Source organism: Hyalella azteca, unplaced genomic scaffold (genome assembly GCF_000764305.2).
Source record: "Hyalella azteca isolate HAZT.00-mixed unplaced genomic scaffold, Hazt_2.0.2 contig12633, whole genome shotgun sequence".
NCBI lineage: Eukaryota > Metazoa > Arthropoda > Malacostraca > Amphipoda > Hyalellidae > Hyalella > Hyalella azteca.
Window position 1 is genome coordinate 55,920 of NW_025942586.1, and position 23,052 is coordinate 78,971.

At 37.9% G+C, this 23,052-nt stretch overlaps 2 protein-coding genes across 2 annotated transcripts in view; both read right to left on the bottom strand.

The window, feature by feature from the left end:
* Window positions 1-739: 739 nt before the first annotated feature.
* Window positions 740-5,074, bottom strand: LOC108681332. Its single transcript, XM_018170353.2, has 5 exons — window positions 4,283-5,074; window positions 3,687-4,009; window positions 2,731-2,879; window positions 1,921-2,068; window positions 740-1,705 (listed from the first exon to the last, which is right to left on the bottom strand). The coding sequence occupies exons 1-5, from the start codon at window positions 5,018-5,020 to the stop codon at window positions 1,507-1,509; spliced, it is 1,557 nt and encodes a 518-aa protein (XP_018025842.1). The 5' UTR covers window positions 5,021-5,074; the 3' UTR covers window positions 740-1,506.
* A 3,003-nt stretch (window positions 5,075-8,077) lies between these two features.
* LOC108681334 (lipase member H-like) overlaps window positions 8,078-23,052 on the bottom strand; it is a 29,866-nt gene continuing 14,891 nt past the window's right edge. Inside the window, exon 4 of the mRNA XM_018170356.2 lies at window positions 8,078-8,237. Coding sequence (XP_018025845.1) covers window positions 8,152-8,237 — 86 coding nt within the window. The 3' untranslated portion in view covers window positions 8,078-8,151. The remainder of the gene's footprint in view (window positions 8,238-23,052) is intronic.

The following is a 23,052-nucleotide window of genomic DNA, read 5'->3' on the forward strand; positions in this document are numbered from 1 at the left end:
TGTGTGAACCGTTAGCATTCCTCGTCAGTTTCAAGACTCGTTGCTCTGTCGCTGTCGTGCGAACAACTGCCTTGATGTGAGGTTGAATATGATTAAAGTTGATTGACATTATGTACTTACAAATTTTGTTACCCCTATATTTATATTATTTTGCCGAATTCATTTGAAATGTGTGTCAGTGTGTGAAATGTGAGTATGTCAGCACCTGACAGCACCACGTTCAGCGGCTCTCAGCAAGCGAATTGCGCGCCGCCATAACTGGTTTATTGCAGCTTATTGAGCTGAAATGGCGTCTGCAATGCCGAAGGTTGCCTGATTAGATGGAACATGATCTTCACTTCGAGCGCAAACTTGCACGACATAAAACTTGCACATTAGCTACACTTTTACGTTGACAACTGAGCAGCTCGCGACTAAATAATTCCTGGGCAGTAATTCCACTAAGTGCGATAACGAATGGCCATAAAATCATAATTTATAATGTACATTGTTTACGGTAAATACTGGTCAAGTTTGCAAGTTATTGGATCGTCTATTTTCCTCGTCGCAGCCACGATCGCTGATCGCTTAAGTAATTTCCAAATAGTTGGGTTAGCCATTGAACCATTTGGCAGCTGATATTTGCGAGAGCGGTTATTCCTCTTACGAGAAAATTTTCGAATTTGAAGGAAATTTCAACCGACGTGCATAATTTTTTTCGTCATTAGGTGAATTTTCTGTGGGAAATAAAACGCCAGGAGAAATTAGGCCACAACTTAATCACTTTGTCTTCCAATCATATCAGAGAACGTAGAGTTAAAGATGTTTCAAGTCATAAAAATTTTCTGTACCAACCTTTAACATATTCCACAACTATAATGCACTCAGTACCCCACTTAACAAGTTCTGTGATAAAGCCATCAGAGAGACCATTTCGATCCAAATGACACATTATAACCTCATTTCACGTTCATTTTATTGCAACAAAAAAAAAATAATACAAACCTAGAACATTCCTCCTCATTTCATCAATTCATAAAATGATCATTTAGGAGAAAATTAATACGGCGACTTGATTAAATGATAAAGCGCGTCCAAAGACCGCATTTTATATGAAGCAGTACATCTACGAGACGATACAGAGAAAAATGCGTGGGTGCGAAAATACAGGAAAAAAATCATTTGCCCTTTCAATCAAGATAGACCACATAAAAAACAGAGATTAACTCGTGCATGTTTAGATTATAAAAGCTCGATATAGTTCCATTATCAAGGCTGATAAGGTATAAATTTTCAATGCGTGTACCCCATTGACACATTACTTACTTTTTCACATAGATCACGAATTATCATCACAAGATAAAACAACTGGAAATATGTAGGGAATAAACTTGTATATTGAGATATTCGAATATAAATCAAATCATTGCCCACAATATTCAACGAATGAAGAATAATGTCTGTCGGTACAGACAAACTACGCAATTTAGATGCACAAGCTGCTGTGAGTTCAGTAATCGAATTTCATCAGACGCGAGTGAAAGCCCATTCCAGACCAATATTCAGTTGCGAAGCCCTAATCACTAAATTCATTCTCGCATTTGCCGAGAATATTTCTTTCTCAAACACAAGTCTCTTCACGCGCCCCAGCACAGCGACGATCTCCAGCAGCGTGGTGACTCCATCGTAGGTCAGGCCGCAGGCAGGTAAGTAGATTTCAGTCTCGCTGTCATAAACATAGGATTAGTTCAATTCATTAAATGCTGTACCTAGAATAGAAAATAATTGAAATGCGATCGGTCACCATATAATAAATGTTAGATAGTTGACGCGATGGCGCATTGATTGCCACTGAGATATTTTAACATCACTTGAGAACTATGAACAGTTGATAAATTTGTAAATAATTTGCACGCCTACTGAAATCCTGGTAGAATTTACCTCTTTTCTGGAAGCAATTTTTCCAAGACAGCAAAGAACCAGTCCACGTCATTATCTTCTAGAGCCACTACATAGATGCACAAATTTTTTCCTGCTTTAATTCTTGTTTGCAAGTCCTCCGCGGCAAGTTTCTTCGAGATGCTAACATCTACGAGAAAAAAACAACAAATTAATTCTTCCAGCCAATTTTAATTCATAGTACTCATATATAAACAAGTCAGTTAGCCCGGCGTTACACGGGCTCGATAGTTTGCACATAAGCCTTAAATCCTTCTAACCCTGACTTAGATGTGAGAACAAATTAGATCAGTGAATAATATTAATGCTTGGTTTATAAGCTGATTTGAGATTTATACACTCCGTTAACAAATTAAAATACATAAGGCTACACTAAGACATAGGTAGTCTCCTCAAGGAACACCGATTGAAAAAAAAAACAATTCACTAACAAGTAATTCACATTCTTGATTATTCTTAAAGATTTATTTATGAAAAACGAAAGAGAAATATCAAATAGGAAATAAGACCTTTCAACCATATACACTTTTTCTCTCAAAATACCAACAATTACTGACCATGCTTTCACAGCATTTTTAAAGCAAGAAAGTTTTGTATTCATTGATTGATTGACGTGGATTGCTAATCAAACAGTCTTTATTCTGGGACTAAAATCATTCCTTGCAAAAGAGTGCTCTGTCAACAAAACATTCCAGTGAAATTTTCACTAAGTAAGCACAGTAAACTGAAAGACAATTTCACTACGCTCACTAAAATATACATTATAATCTATTTATTTTGATTGTAACTCACGTCGAGAACAATAAAGTACAGGACTTTTGTTGAAGAGCTCTACATCAGAAGCAGCTTCAAGGCGAAGACCGATTTCCTGGAGGTATTTGGCCCGAAGGTTCTGAAGAGTGCACTCTCTCAAGTGACCCATAAATGAGAGCAGGTAATAACTGAAAAATTAGACATGTAGAATTAAATCAAAATACAAATAATCGTTTCTATACACGCATTCATACTAAGATTGTCCAAATGTTTCCGGTACTTTGCTGCAAAAATTTTATCAGAAAATCTAAAATCTGTCACCTACAGTTAGCACAAGAAATAAATAATTGGAATAAATAAACTAGCAGCTTCATCTTATTTCATTGCTGTTACATAATTTTTGCAAAACAATAGTTCATAGCTGATAAAGGTTTATTTTTACAGCAAATTGCAATGCATTTTTGGTTACACATTTGCATACAGCTGAATTTGACTAGCACACATCAAGTCTTCAATTTAGAATTTACATGAAATAATTTTGGTTACAAAATTCTTGCATTGCTCGTCTAATTTTCTGCACTGGAAACGCCTGCACTCTCACTCAAAGTGCCAAGACATAGTAGCAATAGTAGGTAATTAAAGTCCATGAGTATGGATTTATATTGAATAAACAAGTGAGGTCTGACTTTGATATTAGGTATAGATCATGAACAGAGTTGTACTACAGGAGCTTAACTTGATAAAAGAGCAGTACGGTATAATAATACTTATTTCAGAAGCTGAGGCCCTAACATCAAGGTTTACAAAAATCACAAAGACAAGCTTAAGACAAAATTTGATATTGAAACTATTTTAAGTGCTATGTACCAACCTTTCTGAGAAATAATTACTAAATTTGCTGGTATGGTTAACAGTTTGTCGGTGATAATTTTCTACACAACTTAATGGCTGCTATTTTCTTATTTGCTAAATCATGTTCAGAACATTACACTCACCCGTAACCTTCTTTGAGGAAAGGTTCCAGCTTCACACAGTCAGCTAGTGGTGTTTCTTTTGACCAGAAGGAATCCAATAGTTTGATTTTCATTTGATGTCCTCCTTTTCCCAGTCTCATAAGAAGCTCAGACAAACATTTTATTGGCTTTTCAGAAGTGGAGGTCACTACAACAGGTCCTGAAGGTTTATGATCAGAAGTGTTGAGTGTAGCCAAGGCTTTGCAGGCTTCATACTCGCCAGTTATTGTCCAGCTTGTAGAATTCTTCATAAATTCTTCTGGTAAAATTGGTGTAGTGCATTCTTGAAGAACCTTGTAAGTTTCCTGGGAATGGGAAAAAATTTTTATTTTGAAAAAAAAAATCAACACTTTCACCATGAAATGGTACCAATACACATAAAATTTCAAGATAAAATACAGCACAGTATACCTACTGCAGCAACTGAACCAAATTAGTCAGCAAGAAAGAAGCAACATATAAATGCAATAGGTACCATATTTCAATATATTCCACATTTATCATTTTATAATTATTTATCATTTTCTGCTGTGTTCCTGGAAACCTCAATACTGTTTAATAACAAAAAGTTGACTTACATTCAATTTTGTCTCCAGCTTTGCTAGATCAAAACACATAGCTTGAATCTTGTTAGCTAAATTTCTGTACTCCTCATCTGCTCTGGAGATAACTTTGCACAACTGCCAGTGGTTTTCCTGTAGAGTTGTAGAATCTGGCTGTTCTTGGATGGCTCTTGACAATTCACGGATATGGTAAAGCTGCTTGGTGAGATGCATTTTACGAGCCTTCAGTTTCTCACCAACTTTTTGAGCCTCCTTTGTCAACCGCAAACCTTCATCACAGTCAGTCATGCTTTCCTTGACTGAAGTTACAAGCTTGACTCCTGACTCAATCCGAAAATTGCTGTTGACTAGTTTTTCAGCCATTTCCTGGTGGAACATTTCACTTGCCACAACAACTCCATGGGTGTAATGCTTGTTAGGGCAATTCTTACAAATTGCTACTTGACATTTGCAGCACCAATTTTCTAGTATATGTCCATGGGATGAACAGAAATCATACAAGAAAACATCATCAATTAGTCTTTCATCACAATTATGATTTGGTTCACTCTCATCATCACTTACACTGTCTGATTTGATTTGATGAGAACTAGTGTCTTGTTCAGAAGCAGGCAATGATTTTTGGCAAACCACACATGGATGGCCACAAGGCAAGGCTGTGACTTGTTCTTGTTGCTTAACAATAATTGATTTCACTTCATTAAGTAAGCTAGATATTTTCAGCATAGATGATGATTCTAAATTTGATGACATCTTGCTTATTTTTCAGCTCAATCTGTAGATCAAAACCTGTATTCAACTCACACTGAATGAAAGAAAAATAAGAAAGAATTGGTTCATGAAAATATCACAGAAACAATTAACAAATAAAATTAGATTTTCACTGACATATATATACATTTACAATTTGAAAAGAGCCAAAGAGCCAGGCTAATTAGGATGCGCTTGTGCAAATGAGAATAATTCTAACAATTTGTAACTAATATCTTGCTCAATGGCCTAATTGCTGCATTCCAAAGTGTTGGCAAGTATTCCTACATAAACAATGATTTGCTTTAATGAAGACTCATAGAATCAGTTTATTCACATCTATTTTGATCCAAATTCACTCCCAAATAGTATTTGGGAGAGAATTTGGCAAATACTATAGGCAAATACCAACCATCCTATTTTATTGCATTCATATTTACTCTAGCTGACACATTCTAAGTCTTCAGCTGCTCCATAGCTAACACATTACTCTTCTCAAAATTGATGCCATGCACACATTAATTAGAAACTCAAAGCCTTTAGCCCTTTCTCACATATTTTTAAGCAAACCTTAGAGTTCCTCACCATTTACACTACTAACCCAGATTCACCAGCAATTCATCAGCATAGAGTACTACTTTATTTAGTGTTTTACCTCCCACATGAACTACAACTCCAATGTCCAACCCCTAGGCAAACTCACCAATTCCTAGGCTAGAGTACAGGTAGGAAGTTGAGAAATCTCAGAAAAGACACACACAACTCTTACCAGCCTCACTCCTCAAGCAGTCTCCTCTCTAGACTCCACATCTCAATGCATACAAATGTATATCCATATGTATCTTTCAAATTATTTGATTGAATACCAGATAATCAGTTTTATTAATTATTAGTTTTATCAATCTGCTGGAACCTTAACTTTGCTGGAGGCTTGGAAGTTGGAGCCACCAGATGATTGACACAAACAAACCCACTGGGGTCAGACATCCCATGCCACATATACCTAACTCCTCAACTTACTTCAAGTTTAAATAAAGAAGAAAACAAAATAAGAAATCAATTGTTTGCAATGCATTTTAGACCATCATGATTAAAAATTTTTAAACTTGAAGATTTTTATCGATTGACTGATAACGATTTTTTCGCATTTCATGGCAAATTCATGCTAGAAGAACCAAATGAAAAATTGTAAAAAAAAATTACCAGGTTCAGAACATGCTCATAAGTAAATAACAATGTAGTAGAATATCATAAGTAGATAAAAAATAAACTAGATAACATTGTTGCTTTTCCATGAAAAGCTACACTTATAGTCAGATGGGGTAAGACAGGACCGAAATCACTAACAAGCATGTAGCATCTATACCATGAATAAATAAAAAACCCTAAACCTATCACAAGGTGTATTTATGCAATGGGCTTCTAAGCTACAACTCAGACTTTCTGCATACAACATAGTTTTCTGTACAGATTAAAAAAAGTGAGCTGGTCCCATCTTACCCCACTGGGGTAAGATGGGACCGGGCATGGGGTAAGACAGGACCAACAGGTAATTCTTGTGTTACAAGGTCTTTAATAAAAGCACAAACCTGATATTCAATATTATCAATCTAGAAACACATTATTTGATTACACAACCACTTGTTACTGTTTTGTGTTGCAGGATGTCAACTCTATTGATATTTATCAGTCACATTGGAGTTTATGTCACGAGAAAACTGTTGACTCTTTAATGACCACATTTTTTTAAGCGCATAAATTTTTTTTGTTATAATTTCTAGTGAGTCCAGTTACTAAGTAGTGTATAGATGAGTATGGAACATTGAAAATTGTATATTGAAAAATGTAAGGCAACATTTCAGTCCACTTGGTCTTACGAGATCCTAACATTAAACACGACGGTATGATCCATCTAGTCTTCTGAGCGCAAAATATGGATGATATTATGCAGCTGGCATAGTTAATCATCATTTTGTACATTACTTTTGCTAGCAACAATAGGCTTAAGAAGTTTGGCCAAGAAACTTCCAAGAAACTTTAGTATTTTAGCAAAAATGCCTTATTTGAGATTGAAATTTCAAAGAAAATTTGTGTTTTCCCAACATCCTTGATGAAACAACGTTGATTACTGGTTGATTTCGGGTTGAAATGTTGAACAACCAAAATTAAACGTCATATCAACGTCGAAATCTGACCAACACCAGAAGGGTCGTAAAATAACCTTATTTCAAAGTTGAAACAACGTCGATATTGGTACATTGAATGTTTATTCATTTATTCATTTTTAAACGTCCGATCAACGTCGAAATCTGACCAAAGCTAGAACGGACGTAAAATAACCTTATTTCAACGTTGAAAAATGGTCGATATCGGTACGTTGAATGTTTAGCTATATACCAGCAAGGAACTAATGTTTTCACACCAACATTGAATGAAATATATATATATATATATAAGTGAACGATTAATGACCAGAGAATGCATTTCAATTTTCAAGTAGTCAAACAATTCTTTAGCTTATTTCTATTGCTCATGCACGCGAGCTGCAGTGGTCAAGGTAGCTAAGGCGTCGCGCGGTCTACAGCGATCCCCTATTCGAATACTGCTACGGACGAAAAACAGGTTGGTTCTTCAACGTTGATTCAACTGGAGAATTTGAAGTTGCAGCAATGTCGTAGTAGTGACATTGATTCAACATTGAATTGTAACGTCATTACGGCGTTTCATGAGACGTTACTTCAATTTTCATTCTAAACCTCTTTTCACCGCGATCTCAACGTCGTAATAGGTAGCTGTTTCATCGTCGATTCAACCATAGAATTCAACATTGCAGCAACGTCGTTGTAGCAACATTGATGCAACGCTGCAATGTAACGTCAGTACGACGTTCAATGAAAGATGTTGCTTCAATATTCATTCTAAACCACTTTTCACCCCGATCTCAACGTCGTAATAGGTAGTTGTTTCAACGTCGATTCAACCATAGAATTCAACGTTACAGCAACGTCATAGTAGCAACATTGATTCAACGTTGCATTGTAACGTCAGTACGACGTTTCATGAAAGATGTTGCTTCAATTTTCATTCTAAACCTCCTTTCACCCCGATTTCAAACGTTGTAATAGGTAGTTGATTCAACCGCCGAATGCCCGCTGGCCGGGGCAATAGCCTGTCAAGTACTGAACGCGGTGGCACTTCGCGGCCACCGGAACAAACGGTCCTGCAAAATAAGGGTGATCAGCACGACAACTAATTTGCAATACTATCAATTGAGAAAGAAAAGTTGACAGACCAATAATTTATACCTATTTGAAACGTTGTGAAGGTTCAAACGCATATGGCATTGGCCTAACTTCTATTTCGACTGTAACTCACCTACTAGGAACGCCACACATAGACTAGAGTATAGTGAAGATAGGTACAAACCATGGTTGAACTATATAAACACAAGGATTTCCGCCATTCAGTTCAGCTTTCTTGTTACGTCACTGAGATCGAGAAACGTAAACAATCCCGTCATTCCCATGACTGATTGACTGGTTTGATCGCATATCGGTGATTGGTTAATGCCCGTGACGTCACTGAGATCAGTGGAACAACAAACTACATCCGTCACAGGCGAACAACAAACTACATCCGCAAAAATGAGCTTCTCATGGGTCAAACTTATACTAGTTCAACCATGGATACACACAGACTATATTAGGTGCTTATGCACTGTCTCTTATACACATCTAGATGTGTATAAGAGACAGGGATAGACTTTACTCCACTCGCAAATGAGATGGCGATATGGATTTTTCCATACTTNCCCTGTCTCTTATACACATCTAGATGTGTATAAGAGACAGGTTAACTATTTTGTGACCCTTCTTTACATAAGTTTTCTTTAAAAATTAGCCAGAAATTCATTATTTGCAGAAGAGGGTTGAAACAAGCACTGAAATGACATGCAATGATTGCTCTAACATATTCTTCTATCAAATTGAATTCAGTGCAATTAGAATGCATGATATGGGCTGGTCCTTTCTTACCCCATGAAGGCTGCGATCCTGTCTTACCCCATTTGACTATACCACTTAGCTCACAAGAGTCAACTTTTTAATCTAACCCTTTAATGACCCACATTTTTTTTAATGGCACCGCATATTTTCTACAAGATCAGCGCTGTATTGCGCAGTACTTGCAGTTGGCAGTCGGGATCAGAGTTGCACCACCAAAACAAAGCAGGGATGCATATCATTTTCTTTTCTTTAATTGGAATTTATGGGAGCCTCTGAAGGATGGTTCAAACTTCAATGCAGCCCCATGTCAGAACAGCTCAATGAATTTGACTGAATTATATTTTCAGGTACAAAATTGGGTGTCTTGAAAAAAAAAAACTCAAGATATCTCAATTGCTGAAGCCTGAAGGGCTACAGAACGGGGCCACCAAAGTGGAGACTGGAGAGTGGAGACCACACCAGGCCCAGGGTCAAGGGTGGAGAGCTGGAGAGCACCACTGCAGGACAGAAAGCCCCCACTCCATTGCAGATAGCCCTACTCCAGGTCCAGGCCCCCAGGGCTGGGCAGATAGCCCCACTCCAGGTTAGATAGTCCCACTCGGGCCACTCCAAGTCCATGGCAGATAGCCCCACTCCAGGCCACATGGCAGATACCAGCAGATAGCCACACTCCAGGGCAGATTCGCAGATAGCCACACTCCAGGGCAGATTCGCAGATAGCCCCACACCAGGGCCCCCCGGCCCAGGCCCAAGAACCTGGGGACACTAACATGAGTAACAACTCACCTGGGGGCACTAACCACGAACCCGGGAGCACTAACCATGTAGCTACATGGAGGCATCTTAAAATCTTTGTAACGAATTTTGCAGTTAGATGCCTCGCCTTCACATGCCTGGAGCATTTATAGGTGTTCAGGAGTTAAACTTTACTTTAGCTGGTCGTACCATGGCATCCGCCCGCTCAATGCCTCGTAGCGGGACAGCACGGCATTTTCAAAGTTAGAGAAAGATAGTTCCAGTCTTCCAGAAAGATGACGTAGCAGCCGGCCGAAAGCCGGCTGCTGTCACGGTAGCTCAGCACGAAGAACCCCTCTGGCCTCAAGTTTTCAACGGTTGGAACAGAACTCCGGGACGCGTATCGAACACGTTTAAAACAACTATCGCCAATTCTTCATCATGAAAATAATATAACGGAGCATATTTGAAATGCGGTATGGTGCACAATTTTTAAATGATAGTACAATTTCTTGAACAAGTAATTAAATAATGATTATTAACAGAAAATATATTGTTGAAACGTTTGAACAAACTATAATAATTAATTAAAACTTGGAATTAGTATTTTATTAGTATCACAATTATAAATGAAAATTCGGTATTATGGATTTTGTCATAGATTTGCATAATAAGTATTTTGGCAGGTTTGATTGGAGACCAGCGCTTACTTTTTATTAACAATTTTCTTTTATTTTCAATAAGCCGAACACAATTTCTTGCTGGTGATTTGAGATCAAAATATCTTGCCGGTGCATTTTATATTATCTTACTTCATTTCAAAATTTCAATTTTCAGCTTTGTAATAACTCTTCACCTACTTGATAATGAATATTCGAAACCCTCGTATTCCAGTAAAATGTCATTTGGTAACCTGCTTCTTACCTCCTGGACAAAAACGCGGCCTGTCGCCTGTCTCACGGCCGCTCTCACGGCCGTGACTCAAGAAATTCATCGTACATGGAATATTTTCCAAAGTACTGGACCGATTTCAATGAAACTTGGTATATAGATTCCTGACTACCTAAAAGTGATGTCGAGCCCGTGTGAATTTTCGCGATTTCGCCCGCGTTCTCGATTTATACGGTAATCTTAGTGTTTTATGGGTTTTTCTGTTTTTTGTGTTTTTAAACATCGTAAATGGAATTTCTTCCAAAGTACTGAACCAATTTCAATGAAACTTGGTATATAGAATCCTGACCACCTAAAGGTGATGTCGAGCACGTGTGAATTTTAGCGATTTCGCCCGCGTTCTCGATTTATACGGTAATCTTAGTGTTTTATGGGTTTTTCTAGGTTTTTTGTGTTATCGCATCGTACATCGAATTTCTTCCAAACAACTGAACCAATTTTAATGAAACTTGGTATATAGAATCCTGACCACCTAAAGGTGATGTCGAGCCCGTGTAAATTTTCGCGATTTCGCCCGCGTTCTCGATTTATACGGTAATCTTAGTGTTTTTATGGTTTTTTCTAGGGTTTTTGTGTTTTTAATGGAACCTGTTCCTAACTGGACCTAACCTGCGAGGTTTTCGTTGATTGGCTAGGTTTTTTCTATGTTTGGAGTCTTGCGGCTGGAGATAGGGCTAAGAGATAGATAAGATAGGGCTAAATTATGTGCCTTCTTCTCTGCTTCAGAAGTGAGTGAAATCCCATTCCAGGTTAATTCGTGTCAATTTAGCTGCTGATTCTGATAGAACCTTTTCTGATGGCGAGAAAATATCTTTCTCAAACCAGAGTCGTTTGATGCCACCCAAAGCTATGACGTCCTGCAGCAACTTCATGGCTCCGCTGTCGGTCAGGCCGCAGGCAGGCAAGTAGATCTCTGTGTCGCTACCGTGCAAAAAAGGGTAAGATTATTTAATGATTATCTTCGAATAATAGTAATTTCATTTATACTCTCGACGATGTATGAAATGCTGATCGTGAGAATGCACCAGGCATCAGTAGCACCGTTATAGAAATAAGACTAACTAAAATGATTGATAATGCACTAGGATCGTGAATGGCCGAGATTAGATTTAAGATTTAGATCGTAGATGGTTGGTGATGGTTGATGGTTGATGATCATAAATGGTTGATAATACTTTAATTGACTTTGAAAGACAAGAAATTATGACTCCAATTCCCACCAAAAAAACGGAGTTAATGACAAAACGGAGTTAGTGAACGGAGGGAACAAAAAATGCTAAGAATATTGTTCAAGAAACAATTTTCGTTTTACGCAACCCGTAATAAAAAGGACTGCGTTGTGAAAAAAAACATGTTATGGCTGATGTATAAATGAATTAAAAAAATTGAATGTCTCCCGCCAATGGAGAACTTACCTCTTGTCAGGGATCAACTTCTCCAATACTTTCGTGAACCAACTCAAATCCTTGTCCTCCAGAGCCACCACATGGATGCACAAGAGTTTTCCTCTTATGATCTTTGTTAAGAAGTCATCCGCTGAAACTCTCTTTGAGATGCAAATATCTGTGAGAAAAATGCACGGTTTATTCTCTTAAGTGTTATAGAATTACGTGATAATTAAAACCTTGAATTCCTTCCACTAGAGTCTAATTGACACTCCATAATNTGAGCACCAGCAGGACCGATGCTGAGCACCAGCTGGACAGATGCTGAGCACCAGCTGGACAGATGCTGAGCACCAGCAGGACAGATGCTGAGCACCAGCAGGACAGATGCTGAGCACCAGCAGGACAGATGCTGAGCATCAGCAGGACAGATGCTGAGCACCAGCAGGACAGATGCTGAGCATCAGCTGGATAGATGCTGAGCACCATCTGACCGATGCTGAGCACCAACTGGCCCGATGTTAGTTATTGATTATGAAGCAATTAAATAAACTGGATTATCGGCACAACTCAGCGCAACGTGAAGCAAACGCTAAAGCAAATTTTAGGGTACTTTAAATTATCTTACGTTTAGCATGCTTTGAATTAGGTCATGATTCAATCAAGTCAACATTTGTGTTTTTGCTGCAGCACAAAACATTCAATTTAGGAATTGCGTAATAATTGATCAACGCATATAAAAAACTGAAAAATCGTTACTATAATCTTCATTGCCGTCCAATTGATCTTTTTATCATTAATTTTGCGATTCATCAAGGAAGAATCCCAGTAAAAATAAATCAAATTTAGTCATCGCAAAAAGAGGCAAGCAGCAGCCCAAAACAATGAAGAATTTATTCATGATGATAATATTATACTCGCCTTTAATTTTGTCTCCAGCTTTGTCATGTCGAAACACATGGCCTCTATTTTCTTCTCGAGGTTCTTGTATTCTTCATCAGCTCTGGAAATTATTTTGTTAAATAATTCAATGCCATCTTTGCTGGTCTTCGATTGTTTGCCCAGTTCACTCAGAGATCAAAAATAAAAAAGAATATTACTTCGAAATGTTACTTATTCTCTGTTGTTAATCCATTGATGCTACACAAAGCGTTTCAATATTGAATCTATTCACTCCTTCCTTCCCTCTTTTAACGCAAAATATTAAAATCAATAATTATAAAATAAAATGTAATATGTAAATGTGATAAGTAGTTAAATAAAGTAGTTAATATGTAATTAACTACTCTATATAAATGCTCGCATGCGCTATTACACGCTACTGCACTTGGAACACCTCGTCCACAACTATTGTACTAAATAATCGAATCCTCATTCTCGAGTACCAGATCGCGGTATTCTTCTGATAACAAATCACTAAAATTGCGTCGAAGATAAGATTCGACTGATGTGGCTTCACCTGTTTATATTCATAAGATCCAACCAATCAGCGGTCTCCGATAGCGTGCATTACGTTTCTTTAGATATAAGACGCAATATAATATGAAATATTGCTTCTGGCTGGCGTTCATGTCAAACTTTGTCCTAAATTTCATTTATGCAATGTGATACTAACTTGAATTTTTAATTTGAACTTTTAGCGCATTTTCTCATTTATGGAAAAAATGCACTATTGTGCTCGCCATGTCCGTCTGTCCGTCTGTCCGTCCGTCTGTCCGTGACCTCAAGTTTTCGTCGACGAGAAAATGCGCTCTCTGTCACCCACTGCAGTGAGTACTGAGTTATATTTTTTCGTGTATGCGACATATACTGTACGTGATATACCTATACATACATAGTTTGACCAGATTAAACCTCACATATAATTGTGTTTTCACTATTCATGTCACCAGCAAATGATGTCTTTTCACAATTATGATGTCTTTTCCATTTTGTCCGGGTAAGTAGAACCAATAACCGTTCTCGTTTCATTAAAATATATTGTATGCAGGCTAAGGAAATACTGCCACTTGAAAGCTTCAACGGGGCCACATTAATATTCCAATAAAAATCTATGGAACATTAATTTCAATAAAATTTTCCGAAAGAAACCATCACCAACTGTACATTTGTACCTTTATTACAATTTGTACAGCTATTTAAACTACCGGTGCTACTTCAATGCTAATATTATGGTGCATCACTGAACTGATACGCTTATGTCACGCTGATAAATTATTTATAAGCCACAATTAAATTATTCATCGGCTTGAAATTTTTATTGATTATCAATTTCCGCCGCATAATCTCTGTTGTGGTCTAGTACTTGCGTGTACGAGCCTTACGCATTGCTCCCATATCCAATAAAGTGTAGAGACGTTTTGAAGTCACCACTCTTTGTATGAAATTTTTCATAACATTAAAAAAGCAGAAACAATTAATCCTGAAAAGAATTATTTTCCAGTTATATTCCTTGATAAATCATGCATCATGGATACCATACAGCAGTCATTTGCATGCAAGGTTTCGGCCCAGAAGTCACCAGGTTTAGGCGAGCCATCTGACGCAACACGACGATGCTGGTGCCGGCGTCGGGGCACCGCATGATGATGCTGGTGCAGGCGTCGGGGCACCGCATGATGCTGGTGCAGGCGTCGGGGCACCGCATGATGATGCTGGTGCAAGCAGCAAACGTCGGGAGAGTTAGTCTCGCTGCTGCCTCCCTCATGCGTTCTTTGGTCTTACAGTACACAGCGAGCGAGACGACGGCTGAACGTACTATTTTTCCAACCAATGCAGTTTGTTTCTAAGATATCTGCTTGTCGAATAAACTTAATTTAAAATTATACATCTTAATTTTTAGGCAGTATCTCAATGTCGAATAAAGAGAATTGTCGATTAGAAACTAAATCGGAACTAAATCAGATTAATGGTAGTCGATTTAAAGTTCCTCTCTCGAAAAATATTGTGCAGAATCGCAATTAATTTCGCACGGGACCATCATTCCCGCCATTCAGTGAAAATGAATGACATGCGAAGCTTCTAAGCAAATAAATGTCTAGTATCCTGACTAGTGTGGCTTCAGAGTGTCAGGACTGATCTCTCGTAGCGGCCATTTGTCTCTCCAGCTCCGAGAGAATAAGCCCAGATTTACGACCGCCGCTGTTAATAATAAAGTAGACCTACACTCAAGCGGCCTTCATGTCCTGCAAGTCCCAGTTGAATATACCGTCAAACTGGAGTTAAAGAAACTGTCTAAACTGAGATAGAGAATAGTATTTCTATCGGTGCATTTTTTTGTCAAAATTCATTAGAATAAAAACAGCAGTTCTTATATCGTAATCATACGAACACTGCTTTAATTGACCACTGTTTTAGTTAAAGCTATCGATACTTGAAAGCTTTTAGATCAATTTAGAACATTTGAGGCCGAATCATTTTCATAAGACACCCAATAAAATGTCATTGATTTATGTAGATTCTGATTTTGTTTCACCAAGTTCTATACATCGAAGGTCATTATGTAGCGACCGATATTTCTGTCAATAAATCTTTACAGCAACAGCAATAAATTGGGTATTTTAATTTCTGGGCGCGTGTTTTTCTTCGTTGCATTATACCGGCAATTGCTGAGTCCCGTAAATATCATCATCAACGCACATAATTTTTTTAAAGGCTCATGAATGATCTTAATTGCCTTCACTACAACACTCAACTTAGGATAGTTTAATTTGGAAGAATAGTACCCAAAATTTTTTTTTTCTGCAGCTAATTTATGTTGGAACTTCTTCATGTAGCTTTGATCAAAATATAAGTTTTTCCAAGGATGATTCAGCAGAAATATCTTCCAGTAATGGTTAATAATTTTTCTTAACATGCATGAATATATTATTCAGTAATAGCTTAGAATTTTGAATACGTTTGTATAAATTTGTGCATTTCATGAAAATTTTGAAGTCAATACAGTTAAAAATATTGACCACTTTTTCTCGATTGCAGGCTATAGTTTCCTTCTTCTTCGAATCCGCATTTGAAAATTCGGTTGTTTGCCACCCGCCAGACTTCTGGGTGAGCAATGGTAGCGTGACTGGAGTTCCATTACTTTGTGAGACTGCACTCAACCGTTACACTATCGTTTCGGATTATTCCTCAAGTATCGTGAAATCAGTACATTCACAATCAGCTTCATATTCGCAACGAAAAAAGACCTAGAGATCGAACCCTGACCTCAGCTCTGCTCGTAATGGAGAGCATCCGGCACGGTCTCTCCCTTCTCTGGTTGTGGTATGTCACAATCCTGAAGGTCTCAACGGCAAGGCTGATGTCAGATCTGTTATTATTTACCATGTGTTCAGAATCACGTACTTCTTCCGTCTTCGATGCAGTGAGTACAGACCAGGGGCCGGATTATCAAAACTTCGTAACTTTTTGTACTTACGACTAAAAAGTTCTGTGGTACGTAAATACACCCTAATTTTGGCATTATCAAAACTTTCGTACGCAAGTCTTAGCTTAAAGCCTAATTTTTTTCCCGCGCAAATTTTTACCGCGCAAATCTTTATATAATACCACTGCTAGTATTACGTTGTCATAGCAACGCCACTCGTAAGTCGATTTTGCGTACTTACGAAGTTTTGATAATACGGCCCCTGGTGAGTCAGTATCTTCTGTTATTTTAGCTCATACATTCCGCTGATCTTAGCATTGAAAGTTCGTTAATTGGACCGCTTTTAAAAGCCGCTCTGCGCCCACCTTGAACGAGGTCTAAAGCTGGCAGCAGTATTCAGAGAAAAGGACCACAAAGCTCTGAAGAGTGTGGTTATCGGTTCAGGTCAGAGAGTAGATGCTTTCCACCACTCTTTTTGGACCACGTTTTCACGTTTTCCTGTCCTACGTCTATCGCTATACTAATCTTAACATTTAAGCCCATGATATTCTTCCCAGCGGGCCCACTGTGTCCAGCATCAAAGCAACAAGACATAAACCCCAAAATATCATCTCTAGGGGTCCGAAGCGTCCTTGAGGAGTCAATGCAATAATTTTTCGATCATAAATTTTTCATAGGGGTGCCGCTGTCTTTGAGGAGAAAATACCACAATATATATGGTCAAAAATATTCTCTTTATTGGGACCACTGTAACTTTTAGGAGTTAATAAAACAAATATCGTGGCTAAAATATTCTCCTTAGTGGACCACAATGCCCTTGGGTCGTCAATTTTACACAACAAAAGCCATAAGATATTATTCCTTACGGGACTACATGTGTCCTTTAGGCGCCAATGCAACAAAATATACGGCCTCAAAAAATTTCATGAAGGGCCCACTTAGTGCCCTAGAAGCGTCGTCAATGCAGCGAAACATAGAGCGTGAGGTCGCCTGGAATGCCGGCGCGGATTTTTAAGGTCAAACTAAATTTTCGCTCGAGGTCAGGAACTGCTTGGGCTATGAGATCAATGTCATGCCTGCTGAGTTCCACCAGTAGAGCACCACTTCTTCGTCAGTGAAGGTTGCATTTGAATCTCTCCGTATTCAGATTGTATATAAGGTTATTCGAATTTATCAGCAGAGCTACTTTAATGCATATTGCCGTTGAATATTATTCTTTGCAATTTTTTATCCATTTTTTGCAGGATTGTGAGTGCATTTATATATAGTATTAGAAGCCAGTTGCGAGGCAGCGAATGAAATTCAATCAACTCTTTTCATCGTCCGTACGATTGCTTAACAAGTAAAAATTACTCGTGAATGATAAATTGAGTGTTGAATAATTATTTAATACTTTAATGATTTTTCGCTGACATAAAAAGTTAGTCAAACTAAAGGCTTATTTTAATAATTTATAATTAATAATTTGTAGTCTCAATTATTTTTAAAAACTAATTGAAATTATGTCTGTTTGGAAGCATGCTAACAGCGAGTTACTTCTGAATACTAATTAATGTCAATAGCAGCAATTTTAGCTTCAACATCCGCATCAACGTATTTAGTGTGCATTGCGCAATTCATCTTTTTATTCCGAGCTACCTAATCGAAGTGCATTTATTTTATGAAACATTATACTTTTTCTTTAAATAAACTATGGGTCCTAATATTTAAGCAACATAATGTGTTTTATATGGGATCATTCCTTCTCTTTGTGCATTGTTGTGTTTGTTTTGTTGCAATTTGGCAAAAATTGTGTGGGGCAGTGTCTGTACAAATGGAGAAGCAATCTGAGACAGCCAATGAGAAATACAAATTAATTATACTGTGATGCTCAATTTTAGTCCATCAATTCATCATCATTTGCATCATTAAAATTAAATTGCAAATGAAGTCATATTATTTCAAAAGACAACGTTACAAATCTAGCGAAAAAAAGGCGGTTGCCTTGGATTTTGATGATTGATAGTAATTTTGATCAAAACGATTAATATTACATGAAATTTATTGATTGAATCCACAAATTTATTGATTGAATACTTCGTTTGAAGTTTGAAAAATTACAAAATTAACGTAATGGAGCACACATTGTGTTTGCTGTTCGTCGTCACGGGGCTGAGGCTCACGTTTACCCTGGCTACAAGGCAAACAAATCTTGCTACAATGAGTCCTGTGTATCAGCTGCTTCAAGTCAATACTGAATGTAAGTTGCTTCTCATTGATCTACAATTATATATTATGCATTTCTTGCAAGCACATTTTCATCGGTTTATTCTGGTCGCTACTCTTTTCGAAGCGTCGACTGTTTATTTCACACGAAAACTTATGTATTCTGTATATACTCCGAGTGAAGAGATCTACTCGAATTTGACATTTCTTCATTTTTTCACGCATTTAATTATATTTTGTCCTCATTTAATTTATTATTTATTCAGGAATTATAGTAATAAAATAGAATAATATTAAATAATTTAAATAAATTTAAAACAAATAAAGCCTTAATAAATTAATCGTTGTAGGTATTGGAAATAATGTTCTACCAATCATTGTAATCAAACTGGGAGACAAGTCATGCTCATCGCTCACTAAATCTTTCAATATAGGTGACTGCTGGCGAAGCATGCAAAGCGCTTACACAATCTCACAAAATAGAAGAAAATAATAAATTTTTTCTGCAATAGGTGACTGCCAGCGACGCTGTAACGAGACGACGTCTTGCTCATCAGCCACTTACGATGCCGTGGCAGACACGTGTAGCCTCAGCAACGGCAGCCAAACAACGCTAGGGACGCGTTATATGCTCTTCGCTGTCACCTACTTTAAGTTTGGTGAGTATATGCTGTGCATTTCTGGTCAGTATGCTGTGCATTTCTGGTCAGTATGCTGTGCATTTCTGGTCAGTATGCTGTGCATTTTACGACAGGTGGCATGGTAAGGGCGAAGTCAATGAGGGGCGAAGAATAATACGTGGCCAGTGGTCGGCCTAGTCCAATTAGTTATAGCCGACCGTTGGCCTTCCTCGGCCACCTGAAAGCCACCAGTGACCGCGAGAAAGGGTCTGGCTAGGATATCATCTTACAAAGAGTACAAGCTCGAGGGTAGCGACTGGCCGAGCTTCGGACAGATCAAGGATTTTACACGATGGTCGCGAAAACCTCGCTCTTAGACTTCGCACGGCTTTCAGTCAGGGCCTTAAGTGTCAACAAAACAAGGAACGGCACCAAAGCGAACCTGCTGGCCACGTGTGCGGCCGAGAACGGCATTCCACTCATCGTCACTACCCTCGCCGAGCGCGATCGAGCTGTTGAGCTCATGGTTGAATTAATGCATGTATTAATTCAACCATGGTTGAGCTGGCCAAAGGCAAGTATCACTGACATCAAATAATGCACTGTTTGAAATAACGGTGAGAAAACGGTCGGACCGCGTTTTATTGGCAGGTTGGTCCGTGAAAATAAACCGTTACGCCGTTTTATTTTTTTCGTTTGTGGTTCAATGGCATCAAATAATACACTGTTCGAAATAACGGCGAAGAAACGGACGGACCGCGTTTAATTGGCCGGGGGTTCCGTGAAAATAAACCGTTACGTCGTTTTCTTTTTTCGGTTGTGGTTCAATGACATCAAATAATGCGCTGCTCGAAATAACGGCGAAAAACCGGTTGGACCGCGTTTTATTGGCCGGTGGTTCCGTGAAAATAAACCGTTACGTTGTTTTCTTTTTTCGATTCTGGTCGGGATCCTGTGTTAAATATGAAAGAACGACGTATATCTTAATTTCTATGCAGTATCTCAATGTCGAATAAAGAGAATTGCCGATTAGAAACTAAATCGGAACTAAATCAAATTAACGGTGGTCGATTTAGAGTTCCTCTCTAAAAAATATTGTCTAGGATCTCAATTAATTTCGCATGAGACCATTATTCACGTCATCCTGTAAACATGAATGAAATGCGAAGCTTCTAAGTAAATAGATGTCTAGTATCCTGACTAGTGTGGCTTCAGAGTGTTAGGACTGAACTCTCCTAGAGGCCATTTGTCTCTCCAGCTCCGAGAGAATAAGTCCAGATTTATGACCGCCGCTGTTACTAATAAAGTAGACCTACACTTATGCGGCCTTCATGTCCTGCAAGTCCCAGTTGAATATACCGTTTGACTGGAGTTGAAGAAACTGTCTAACTGAGATAGAGATTAGTATTTCTATCGGTGCACTTTTTTATCGAAATTCATTGTAATAAAAACAGCAGTTCTTATATCGTAATCATACGAACACTGCTATAATTGACCACTGTTATAGTTAAGCTATCGATACTTTTAGATCAATAATTATTACTATTTGAGGCCGAAACAGTTTCATAAGACACCCAATAAAATGACATTGATTTATGTAGATTCTGATTCTGTTTAACCAAGTTCTATACATCGAAGGTCATTATGCAGCGACCGATATTTCTGTCAATAAATCTTCACATTAACAGCAATAAATCTGGTTACATAATCCTCTGAATTCAGGCTACATTTTTCTTTCTTTTCTTTCCTTCTTGGTAATATGGTTACCCTGATGGCTACGACGGCTAGATAAAAAACGCCACTAACAACTATAAAGGCATGCGCCTCATTCTATCACTCTGAATAATTCTGACATCTCAAATAAACTACGCGTTTCATTTTTGATCAGTGATGTTAGTTGTGTGCCAAGTAGCAGTATATAAGACCGAGAAATATTGATAAATCCAACTCTTTCCATAACTTGATTTTATAACTGGTCTATAATAATAAGAGCAACATTATTAGCTGGATTCCATCGGTCTCTGCTGTATACGATATATGAATAGATAAGGTACTGATTGAGCATCTCATCTAGAAATAGCTCGGATGTATGTATGTACACGCGTATTTTTATTATGTTATACAACGAGTCGCTAACGAGCCATGCATCCTTCAGCCCCAGTTCAACGTGTCATCAGGAACTTGAATATGGTCCCAAATTTAAGGGGGCTTAGCCCCCTGGGGAGATAAATCCCTGCCTCTCATTAACCCCTGGTCTATGGCATAGATGACGCAACCTGAAGTACATAGCTGATTTACTGACACAATGAACAAGTCAGTAAACACATCCAGGAAATTTTCAATTGCGCACTATAGGTTGCGCACCTTCGATAGGTCTACCTATGGCGGAGACAATAGCTCGGGTAAATTGAACCTACCACAGAAATAGTGTTAAACACACATACCATATCAAGCCTGTGTAGTACTGCAGGTACTGTCCTGCACGCTGCTACAGATATATACTGTACTACACTCGTCTCTAAAATATACCGGCTCCAGCTTACAACTACAGTATTCGTTAGGATTTTAAAAATATTTCCGAATGATTGTAGTTTAATAATTAATATACGAGTTGTATCCATAATATTGAGTATGTGTACCTACGTCGTTTAAAAATTGCAATTTTAGGCTATGCTGAAACAGATAAATAATGTTCACTCGAAACTTCGCTCATGCAATAAAGTTTGCTTGGGGAACCAGCATAAAATATTGTGCGACTCTCTGAAAAAACGATCAAAACAAATGTTAATAACATAAGTTTTCGGTCTGAAGTGACTCAAACTGGCGATATAAATATTGTAGTTGTAAATTTAATTATTAAAATTAAATTGATTACCAACAATCCAAAAAACTATTATTAAAATAAATTGTCCGTTAATGAAACGTTAATGACAATTAACAAATAAAAATATTAATAATAATATTGCCAATTAATATAATAATAATTGACAATCTCTGAAAAAATAAAATGATACCTCTCAACCGTGTGATAATAAAAAAGGTAAAAAGAGAAAAACCAAAGGCATTGAAGTTCAGAAATTAAGGCAGTAATTGTGAAATGCACAGGACGCGAAACCAGTATGAACGTAATTTAAAATAAAACTTATATGATAGTTAAAGGGATCTCAGGTAGAGGGCGAGAGGGTGTAATCCGGCTTGTGGCTGAAGGAGGTAAATGCAAGAGGGGTAAGGAGGCTGCCAAGCAACAATGAGTGGACGTGCGAGACAACATGGTCGACTTATGGTCTGAGAGAGCGAATGGTTCCCAAGTGAGTAGTTCCACGGACCGACCTACACTCGATGGTTAATCTTATTTTTCGTTTAAAGGCTTGTCACGTCCAGTACGCGCATGACGTGTAATTTTTTATTCGTACGTTAATAACGCGGACGTCATAGTATTCAAATTCACGGCCGCCCCGCCCGCACGTTGTGTTGATAGCTGCTGCTGAGAGTAGCGCTACTGCTGCCCTACTCCATAGGCCAATTAGTTATAAGTATTATACATTCCTTGTCAATTTATTATGATTTGTGAATTTCATCCGTTTATCACCAGTGTAACGTAATTTTATTTATCTCTCACGACTAGGGTAAAGCAACCGAATTCCACCTTAAGTTTCACGTTTAATAATTCCAATAGGGCAGCCATTCACGTAAGCTCAGTAACCTGCAGTCATAAGTGATTCATTCTGATACATCTGGCAACAATATTATTTAAATGTCGTTAAACCTG

What these genes read in the sequence shown, in the direction of transcription:
- LOC108681332 (XM_018170353.2), bottom strand. Translation starts at nt 5,020, where the DNA reads ATGTCATCAAATTTAGAATCATCATCTATGCTGAAAATATCTAGCTTA. An exon ending in AGCTGGAGACAAAATTGAAT is followed by an intron (nt 4,010 to 4,282) that starts GTAAGTCAACTT and finishes TCCCATTCCCAG; the next exon opens with GAAACTTACAAGGTTCTTCA. An exon ending in AAATTGCTTCCAGAAAAGAG is followed by an intron (nt 1,706 to 1,920) that starts GTAAATTCTACC and finishes TGTTTATGACAG; the next exon opens with CGAGACTGAAATCTACTTAC.